Here is an 11,277-nt window from a genome sequence, read left to right as displayed (position 1 = left end):
TTTTTCTGTAAAATTTACCTATATACCAAACCTACTTTTGCGAACTAGTCCTTGGTTTTCCCCTGATTGGAACCAAACCACTCTAGAAATATTCTCTGGACACTGAATATCAATAGTTATCAAAAAAAGTTGAAATTTCGATTTTTCCACGAAGGAGTCCGCCAAAAAGCGTCTATGCTAACGTTAACCTAATGTTAATTGAAGCAAAACTCTTGAACAGAATGAGACATCTTTACCCAACTACAGTAGCTACACGTGTATGAGCTCAATCTTCAGTCAAATAATAAAAAAAAATTGTGCAAGTATGCCACTTGGGGGCGCTATAATAACTAATTCAGCTATAACTAGGCAACCATTGGTCCTATCGGCTTGAAAATTGGTATGCAGCATCTTTGTCCAAAGTGGCATAAGTTTCTATAAGGACATTTGCATATCTCAAAAAAACATGGCCACTATTGGCCAAACAATTAAACAAGGTTAACGGAGCTCAATCGTAATGAAACTTGGTGGGCATGTTCGATTCATGGCCCTAAAAGTCTGTAAGAATTTTGAAAGAAATCAGCCGCTAGTTGGTGCTAACGAGTTTTTTGGATCTGTAACCATGTTGTTTCACATATCCACACAGTATGCATATCATTCAATAGATCTCTTCAAAATGCACAATTTTGCCTTAAGAATCATTGCTGTCAATCAAATCGTTCGTTAATTGTTCACAAATATATTCGCAAAGGGGCATGGCCAAATATACTCAACAGACTCTAAAACATAAACAAAAACTCAACTCAATTTTGATACTCGGTGAAAACATGAAAAATCTTAACAATCATCTAAGAATTCATGGAGATCGGACCATAGGTGGCACTATAACAGTAAAAATGGCCTCAAAATCACAAGATTTATATAGAAAATGACTTGATATTGTAGAACGTACATATATTCACACAAACACTAGATATCATATGAAAGATCTCCTCAATCTGAACAACTTTGTCTCTGGGACCATTGCTATCAATCATACTGTTCATTAAATAGTTGAGATTATTTTTAATAAAACTACATGAACTATTGAACTACTGTAGTCATGTTTTTTTTTTTTTACTCAAAATCAGTGCAGTACTATTCTCTAGACTCTAGGTCAAATATTATCAAAAAATGTTGACCATTTGAATTTGGGCATATGTTCTTCACATTGTGTTCTTTACATTGTGTATCTAAAGGCCTATAATCCTAAAAGGAAGCCCACAATGTTTCTCAAAACTGTGTAAAATGATGCATAATTTCATTCTAAATAAGTATGCAAAATATAAGAGAAATTGGGCAAAAAATAACACTGTAATAGTTATAAAGGTTAAACACAATGTTGTATGAGAAATTGCATTCATAACCACTTGATAGCAGCAAAAGACAACTAATGGTCTCATTAAATGCACTAAAACTGTACTGTTCATAGGTTTGATGGATTCATGCTTAGACATTATAAAATCACATTTAAAATGTAAAATCACATTTAGCCATAGCTTACTATATTGTTCATACAGACATTTTTACAATTATGCCAGATTATGATTACAGTGAAACCTGAAAATGACATATAAACTCATAAAAAGAGAAGGATTGCAGTAAGTATTGTCACCTATCATTAATGTCAAATATCTATATCTGCAACAAAATGTGTGTGCATGTATGTCTGTATATGTTTGTGTCTCTGCGTGTGTGTGTTTAAGCATGCTTATTGAGTATTAATATACTAATTTAATCATTTAATTTCAGTGTCTGTGTTTTACTGTCATCCATACATCTTAAATGCCTTAATGTGCTTGAACCCCGGTAATCGCTGCTTGCACCTATATTTATTGTTAGTTTTTTTTCTCTTTGCGTTCTCTTTGAATTTTGCTTTTAGGCACAATAATGGCTCATTTGTTCAGCATATTGGTTGTTTAAATTATGCAAATTTAATTGATTATGTGGCATGTCATGTGATGTCAGCATGGTGGTGGCCATAAGAGAGGGGACCCCTTCATGTGCACTTTAAATTGTCTAAATATTCAGTTCATAAAATTGCCATATTAATGCATTTCTATTTTTAGAGGAAGCTTAATGTTAAAAATACAAACTGTGCCTTAAATGTAGCACACTTCTAATTAGAGCTTCTCTTTTAGACAATTCAAGTCATGCAACTTAGAGAAAAAAACTATGAATCACGGGTTCTCTGTGCCCTCCACTGGCACTTAACATTTATTGAAACATAAGCACTTGAACAGCAGATAAAAGACATGACTTGCATGTAATTTAAAGCAGTGATAAATAAAATGTAACCAGCATTGGTCCATATACGATGGAATTCTAATGGACATTCGCCTCACAAATGGAGGTTTTTTTTCTCTTTCTCCGTAAGGATAGTCCACCGTGATGGCAGGTTAAATGTCCCAAAGCTATATATAGCCTTGTGATGGTGTAGATCTCATCCTGTGTGAGAGAGTACGTCTGTCCAAAAGAACAATTACCAACACCAAAAAAATAAATCAAAGTTTACAAGATGCAGCTGTCATCTTCATTAAAACATACACAATATAAGGTGAAGTAGGGAACGTAACATCACTTGGATTCAAAGTAGCGGAGCTGCGTTCGTGTCATTGTCCAGGATCGCAAAGCCCCGTTACTTGCTCTTGGCTGGCTTCTCGGTTTTCTTGGGCAGCAGCACTGCCTGGATGTTTGGAAGCACTCCGCCCTGGGCGATGGTAACACCGCCTAAAAGCTTGTTGAGCTCTTCGTCGTTGCGGACAGCCAGCTGCAGGTGACGGGGGATGATTCTTGTTTTCTTGTTGTCTCGGGCGGCGTTTCCTGCTAGCTCGAGGATCTCAGCCGTTAGGTATTCCAGGACAGCGGCCAAATACACGGGGGCTCCTGCGCCTACGCGCTCGGCGTAATTTCCCTTGCGTAATAATCTGTGTACACGTCCGACTGGAAACTGAAGTCCAGCTCTGGATGAACGAGACTTGGCTTTTGCGCGGGCCTTCCCACCGGTTTTACCTCTTCCAGACATGTTTTGACAACAAAGGAACCGCCTGTTTAGAGAGTAGTGTCCCGTTTAACGTGGCTGGTCCAATGTACTTTCGTTTATGATGTAAGCAGGGATTGGTATTTATACCCGGACGTGTGCTCTGACTGGATGGTTTCACTCTAAAACAACCAACCAATCGCCGCTTGAATTTCAGTCCATGACGTTGGAAAGTCATCCTATCAAAACCGAGACTTTGCTCGCTCTAATTTGCATACCGACTCTATAAATAACGGGCAAAATTGTGCGCAGCAGGTTAACGATCCTGTGACAGTTGAGCTTTTGTGAAAATCCGACACAATGCCTGAACCTGCGAAATCAGCTCCCGCTCCCAAAAAGGGGTCTAAAAAAGCTGTCACCAAGACCCAGAAGAAGGGGGATAAGAAAAGGCGTAAGACCAGAAAAGAGAGTTATGCCATTTACGTGTACAAAGTACTGAAACAAGTGCACCCGGACACTGGTATCTCCTCAAAGGCGATGGGCATTATGAACTCGTTCGTTAACGACATCTTCGAGCGCATCGCGGGAGAAGCCTCGCGCCTGGCGCATTACAACAAGCGCTCCACTATCACATCCCGGGAGATCCAGACGGCCGTGCGCCTGCTCCTGCCGGGAGAGCTGGCCAAACACGCCGTGTCCGAGGGCACAAAGGCCGTGACCAAATACACCAGCTCCAAGTGAAAGTGTAACGTTACAAACAAGACGGACTGGACTCTATCCCTAATGATGGAAGACGAAACCATCCACTGTTGTTTGATATCCGCACGAGGGACCCTGATACATCTTGAGCAAAAGCAGCTCTTGAAGAGCAAACACAGTGATTTCCATATGTAACACCAACATTCACCTGAGGTGTTCCTGTTAGATCGTATTTGCACGGCTGAACACTTGTACTGTACTATCATGGCATATGGTCGTCATTTGTGAGCTCATGTGGCTGTAAACTCAAGTTACTGGAGGAAAACACTGTGGCTTTGGTTTTTATTCATTTCTTGTTGACAAAAATGGCTGTACTGTATTCATACTGAAAAAAAAGTCTTATGCCCGAATGTGTCTTCATAATGAACCTGTCATTGACCACAAATAAATACACTGGTTAATGGTAACTACAAACAGATTTGAGAGTTTCCCTGCCTTGTAATGTGTAGCTTATTACTATGACATAAATGACGCCTGCCGCGAACGAAAGTGGCGACATAAAGCCGAATATTTATAGAAAGGTACTTTTATTACAGTATTATTTATTCGAAGTATGCTTTCGTTAGATGCGTTTTTAAACGACGTTGCCGGATCTACGAATGTTTACACGTGCACTGCTGGGCTCTCGAGCAGAACTCGCCAGAGGAGGTAACCATAGCAACAGGAACGAAGGCTGCACGATTATTGGAGGATAAATGAACAAAACAAACACTCAGTATTCATGACTTCATTATAGATTTACCAATCAAACATAAAATAAAACAATAGTGTTTCATTTAAAACGTCTTTACAGATTAGTGCAGGTAATTCACCGAACACTGTATTAAATTAACATTTTCAATATGAATTTATTTATGTGTACTACATTTAGTCTTCATGAAATAGTCTCTGCCAAAACAACACCGCTTAATAATGCTCCTCTGATCCACCTTTGAATTAGGGACTGAGGTGGGTCTGTGCTGGCATACTTGAGTGTTATTGTGTTTTTACAAACAACTTTACACACACAGAGACACTTCAGAGCAGATTTAACTCAGAAAACTTATGAAAATGAACCATGGCTTTACTACAGTTAAAACCAAAAACCATGGTTACTAAACATGGTAAACACAAATTAACCATGGTATTTGTAGTAAAACAGTGGTTATACAAACAGTAATCAGTACACCAAAAAACATGGTTACCATAAAACCACGGTAAATTTTTAGTAAGGGATGACTTTAAAACAGATTACTTAAAAGTAATGAAGAATTCTCTGGTTACTTATTGTATGATTTGTTTCCTGTGATTTCACCCAGCTTGTGTTACTGGGACATATAATAGAGGGAGATGATTGGATCATGACGTCCCTGCAGGCAGACAGAGAGAATAAGGCAACATGACAATGTTGTGACATTTGGCCTTGAATGAATGCATATGGTGCACATCAAGTAATCAAGTATATACAAATGGGTAAATTACTCGAGGAATATAATAACCTATGGATATTTTCATGATATTATTTATCAAATGACAATTCAGTGAATCTGAATAGATGAGTGAATAGATTGGTGGTTTACCACAGCATTAAACGAGGTCCTGCAGATGTAGGATATTTATGCATCACTCTTATATATATATATATATATATATATATATATATATATATTGAATTAGGGCCCAGGTTGGCTGGTCCAGAGGTTTAGAAATTAACCAGTTTGAGTAAGGAACCAGATGGACAGTGTCTTAGAAGGTCATGATCGTTGTTCCTTTCCCGTGTAGTTTTAAGAGGGGCTCTCTTTGTTGAAATAATGCTCTGATGATGACATGCTTTGTCTGAAAGGGTGTGATATCTAATTCTAGAAAACGATGAGGTGACGAGATCTTTTCTCACGAAGACTGCATACCTGAAACCACATAAACTAAAAACGTATATTATGTGCGTGTATTTTATGAAAAACCATATGAATAGTTTAGACAACTTATACTGCTTTTATTGTCGGTTTTAGGAAGGTATTATGATGCTCTTTGTTTCTTTCAATACATAAAATATAATAGTTCAGAGCTCTGAAATTGCAATACAGGTTATTTAATTTTTGGACCGGATTTCATCGTCCTTTTGAGAAAAGAAGATGTGTATAATTATTCTCAACCAGTTATTTACTGTATTACTATTTTGTTCTATAATAAAAATAAATCATTTAATTTTATTATAGAAATGTAATTTATAACAAGGCATTTTCTTCAACAAATGAACCATAAATCTGTTAGAATAGACTTTATTAGTGTGACATAATGTAGAATAGACCATGTGTTTCATTAAGTCCTGTTTTATAACTTGACCATCTTTAGTCTTCAAGAGGACATATTTGTTACTTATTGCTTTGTTATAATGACACAGTTAAGTGCAGCCTGATACACAGTGATATAATGCATTTATAGAATATAACTCTATGCAAAAGCCATGTTAATGCTATATGAGCAGCAAGATCTCCTAGTATTCCAGACATGTTACTTGACACTGAACTTACAATGATCTTCTTAAAACTCCTCGTGTTCCTCCTCTGGAGTCTCTTTTTTTCTCATAATCCCGTTGTGTTTCTGGTGCCCTCCCTCACAGCTAGAAAGGAGCCAGTATAAATAGATATATCATCATAAACACAGAGAGACAGACAGCAAAAAGAGAGAAGGTGACCAAGGTAATACATACATCTTTATGATTTAAGTTCTAGTCTGAATTTAAGTCCTAATATTGATGCTATTTATTTTGTATGTTTATTTAAGTTTTTGTTTATTTTCAAATTGTGTAAAATTAGATTTAGTTACGTATTTGCATTTCTTCCACTGACAGATTTTAAGGTACATTAATAATTTAGTATAACATTTTTGAAGTTCACTGATCTCTGATTTGGTTAATGGTCACATAACATGTAGGTAAACAAATTATTATTATTATTTTGTTTGTGTTTTATCTTGATTGTTGTTATATTTAAATGATTTATTTTAATTTTTATATTTTTATAATTTAATTATTCGCTTTTAATTAAACTCACAAACCCCCCGTAGTTCCTTTACCATTCCCAGTTTAAGAAATCTTGACGTAATGTTTAGTGCCCATCATAATGTAAATAACAAGAAATGTAATATATATATATATTGCATATTTATATCAATATGTACAAGATTATCATATTTAAATCAATATGATAAACGAGGAATATATTACATAGGGTGACTTTTTTTCTAATACTTTATATGTATTTTTATGTTGTTTAAAACAGGAGTCAGATGTCCTTTGTTAGTGCTCGCCTTCATCAAAATCTAAAAACGTGTGACCAGTGCCATTTGAATTGAATTGCTGCATTCAGTGCTTGTTGGTGAAACCTGAACACAGAACAGAAAGCCTGCGTGATCAGATTGTAAGTAGGTGTTTTTGCTTTTAAATGTGTTTTTGAGTGAATCAAGGTCAAGGTGATAATGTGATGATGTGTGGGATTTTCCCTGCAGCCAGAGCATCATGTGGCCGTTCCTCCTAGTGTGTCAGCTCGTCCTGATTCTCCAGTCAGAGGCTCAGAGTCCCTGCCTCACCCACCCAACATTCAGAGACCCGGGTCAGTCAACGCATTCATATGTCCTCTCCTCTTCTCCTCTTCCTCTTTATACATCCTTAATTCACTCTTCAGGATCTCACCTTTCATTTCCTTTGGAACCACAAAGGAAGCCAAGACCGCCCAGCAATTTGAGGAGTGTGTTTTCTTTAACATGAAGTATTATTTTAATGATGTGTCCTCCTTTTAGTTATGGTTCATGTGGTTTTAAATGTCCTAGCAGCATAAAAAGAGCATCATATATTTCCATACCAAAGATTTACAAGCAATAAACTTCATAAGAGGTTACTGTGACAACTGTTTTATTTATTTATTTGTATTTTTTTTACAGACAGCTCTGATATCACAGTTGTGTGTGGCACAAACAGGATGGATTTGCTGATTTTGCTGTGCCCCATGTACTTCTATGGATACAATGAATCGACGGTGGCTCTTAATGGTCAGTTCGGCAAACCTGAGTGCAGAGGAACCGCTGACTGGACCGTCGACCCACCTGTTGTGAAATTCCAGTTCTACATAACTGAACCGTACATATCTGTCTGCTCCAATAAGCTGACGGTATGAGACATTTTACAGCAAATGTAATAAAAATAATAGGTGTCATAATAAATCATAATACTTTTATACAATAATACATTACACACACACACACACACACACACACACATACATACATACATACATACATACATAGAAGGCTATTTTCATATTTAAAAGGTTAAATGTTATTGTCTATCTATATTTGGGAAATTACTATTAATTGCATATGTTGTTAAATTAATTACTTTTATGCTTTTTATAGTCTGTTTTCCTTTTATTCTGACCTGGAAAAAATAAAAAAAAATACTTAAGATATACTTAATTAGTCAATCCCAACCCAATTTCTGTTGCAGTAAATGTTTTGGTTTATCTGAAGTTGCCTTGCAGTATATATGTTTCTTTGATATTCTAAAGGTGTATATCTCTTGTAATCTAACAGATCACCCAAGAGATTGGATCTGGGCTGTTCTCAGACTTCTCTAGTGTTCAGTCTGTGAACATCTCTGGAGCGGTCAATACTCAGGAGTTGAATGCTGGAACCATCACCTACAAGCAGGAGATGAAATACCTCTTTTCCTGTAGATACCCACTGCAGTACTTGGTCAACAACACGGAGATCAGTGTGTGAGTGGAGTGAACATGAACAGTGAGGTCCAACAGTCTGAGACCGCACTAAAAAACCTGGGATTCATGGTTCAAAAAAACAAAAAAAAAACAAAGTCATATTAAACAATGAAATGAAGAATAAAAGTTCACTAATCAAATAAGCAACTTTGTGACCATCTGAATGTTGTACAAAAGGTCAGATGTTCTTCCGTGCATCAAACAAAAATACTAATTTTATGAATTTGTAATGCAGAAAAATGTATTAGAAAAATGCTAAATAAAAGTGTTTTCAGTGATCTCAGACTTTTGGCTTCCGCTGTATGTCTTGATATGTGAAATGTGTTCAGTCTAAATGAATTACGAATCATTCACACACAAACCTGTGTTGTTCTGCAGATCTGGAGTGAGTTTGGCAATTAAAGACAATAATGGTAGTTTCATCAGCACTCTGAGAATGGTTCTTTTTGAGGTATCAAATGTTCCTTTGGCTCTGTTTCGCAAAACACATTATTGACAATAACATAAGGGAGTTATTGAAACTGGCCAGCTGCATGTGTTCATAACTGTCTTTCTGCACTGACTCAAAGGACTACACATATACAACTCGTCTCTTCATGCCTCCAACGGGTCTCATGCTGAAAACCAGGGTTTTTGTGGAAGTCCGAGCAACTAATCTCACAGAGAGGTACTTTGAGACTATTATGAATTATGTTATTTATCATAAGGTGGCCTATGATATGATGCAAATTATTATTAAGCTGATATATCACTTTGTTAATTTAATTCTCCCCATAAAGGTTCAACGTTCTGTTGGATCGATGCTATACAACCACAAGTCCTTACCCAGGAAACAACACATCATTTGACCTGTTTGTCGGGTATGTGTGAAAACATAAATCTTTGTCTCAGTTTCACTGTTGTACTAATATTTCACTTTTAATATTGAAACCACATCTTTTTGAATTTGATCTGAACTTTAGTAAAGATGATTGCTAGAGGACGATTCAAATACAAATATGCATCTAAAAGTGATTCCACAGTTCCGTTATATCCAGGGTGTACATACAAACTGATTGCAAATTACAAGACGAAAATTATAGTTAATATAACATAATCTATTGCATGAAACATTTTAGGCGTTGCAATTTGACAGCATATAAAAAAAGTAATATTAAAAAATGAATATAGAAAAATATATTAATATATATTCTATATTAATATAGAAAATATTTTACATTGTTGTATGTTGTTATGTATTGAATATTGATGAATACATTTGTATTGAAACAATAGAAACTGTAGTCTGAAGATAAGTGTTTTATATAATTAAGCGCTTAATTTTTGGAATCTGATTGCGTAATCCAGATCTGTTACTACCCAGCATCCTCTGTCATTCTCAGATGCAACCTTGATCCACAAACCATAATGGGTGTGAATGGAGAACAGCAGGTGGCACGCTTCTCGTTCGAGACTTTTCGCTTTGTGGAGCACAGAAACAGGACGGTGTCCACCTTTTATCTGCACTGTGCCACCAGGCTCTGCGAGAGCTCTTTCTGTAGATCCTTACGACAGGTATAAACACAACCGTATATGTAACATGGCTAATAAAAACCTCAATATATACTTCACAAGAGGGCCACATACACCATCATCTAACTGAAGTGTATTTAAATGCATTTTATGATACATGCATTAGAATTGCACAACTTCCGGAAGGAAGCGGAGGGCCGTCCAGTCAGCTCAGGGAACCTCTGTGAGTGATGTTGCCACAGTGATCTCTGGGCCAATCATCACCAAAGTGGACGGTAAGAGCAACCAGCTGTTTGAGAGAAATCATTCAAATGTGCATGAAACAGGGTTTCTGCTGGTCTTAAAAAGTCTTAATTCACCCTTCCACAGAAAGTCTTAAAAAGCTCTTAAATGACAGCGGAAAGACTTCATCTCATAAATGCCATGCATGCACTTGAAAAACAAAACAAAAAACCTTCTTCAGATTTTTTTGTATTTCCAATACAAATATCTAAACATAAACAAGATACATTTACTTGAGATGCAAAATACATTGCAAAATGATTTTTAGACAAAAATACTGTTGATGAATTATTTTATTATTTTTCATTTTATGGTCAGAAGGTACAGTAATTTTAAGTTATTTCCATTATTATGGTGGTTGGGAGCAGAAATATTCAAACAATAAGGTGTTTTAATTTTCATTTATTTTTTTTTGTAAAATTAGAAGTGATGAGACCACAGGGACCTATTTTGGTTTAATTAATTCATTAAACTTTACCTTCATTAAACCTGCAGAACCCCTGATAAATAAACTTTACAGATGTTCTAATATCATTTGCACATGTATTATTTCTTTAAGTATATTAACTTATTACAATGCAGTGTGTTTGAACTCATGTGAAGTTTTTTTCTTTTTATAATCCCATAGAACCGTTTGCACCTGTTGCTACAGGTATGCACTTGTTTTCTGTTCTTTAAATGTGAATGAGATATCTTCTAAACGGGTTGTCATCCATTTCCTTTTTTAATGGGTCAATTTGGCGTGTCTGTGTTTGCACAGTGTCTAAGAAACTGAAGCAGGATGAGGTGGTGGTGGGCGTCTCTGTGGCAGCAGGGGTATTCGGAGGCCTGTGCGTCATCATGCTGGCTGCGCTCATCTACAAGATCCGCAAGGACAAGTTCAATGCAGACAAATCAAGCTTCTTCCACTGACAGCTCTCAAACATCCCATTCTTCTTCACTGAGATGGTTCTCTCATCACCATGAAAGTTGTTC

General features: G+C 36.4%; 3 protein-coding genes across 3 annotated transcripts; 2 read left to right on the top strand and 1 right to left on the bottom strand.

Annotated features, from left to right (window-relative positions):
* Positions 1 to 2,205: 2,205 nt before the first annotated feature.
* LOC132132097 (histone H2A-like) lies at positions 2,206 to 3,123 on the bottom strand. The gene has a single exon (XM_059544352.1). The coding sequence runs from the start codon at positions 3,041 to 3,043 to the stop codon at positions 2,657 to 2,659; it is 387 nt and encodes a 128-aa protein (XP_059400335.1). The 5' UTR covers positions 3,044 to 3,123; the 3' UTR covers positions 2,206 to 2,656.
* Positions 3,124 to 3,297: 174 nt separating this feature from the next.
* On the top strand, positions 3,298 to 4,171 carry LOC132132098 (histone H2B 3). Its single transcript, XM_059544353.1, has one exon. The coding sequence runs from the start codon at positions 3,359 to 3,361 to the stop codon at positions 3,737 to 3,739; it is 381 nt and encodes a 126-aa protein (XP_059400336.1). The 5' UTR covers positions 3,298 to 3,358; the 3' UTR covers positions 3,740 to 4,171.
* Positions 3,962 to 11,214, top strand: LOC132132363 (zona pellucida-like domain-containing protein 1). The gene is made up of 11 exons (XM_059544736.1): positions 3,962 to 3,981; positions 7,244 to 7,347; positions 7,676 to 7,902; positions 8,324 to 8,508; positions 8,887 to 8,959; positions 9,078 to 9,175; positions 9,288 to 9,368; positions 9,891 to 10,062; positions 10,187 to 10,295; positions 10,931 to 10,954; positions 11,063 to 11,214. Exons 1-11 carry the CDS (start codon positions 3,962 to 3,964, stop codon positions 11,212 to 11,214), a joined length of 1,245 nt encoding a protein of 414 aa, XP_059400719.1.
* Positions 11,215 to 11,277: the final 63 nt, after the last annotated feature.

Source organism: Carassius carassius, chromosome 49 (assembly GCF_963082965.1).
Source record: "Carassius carassius chromosome 49, fCarCar2.1, whole genome shotgun sequence".
Taxonomy (NCBI): Eukaryota; Metazoa; Chordata; class Actinopteri; order Cypriniformes; family Cyprinidae; genus Carassius; species Carassius carassius.
This window is presented reverse-complemented; position numbering and strand designations above follow the sequence as displayed.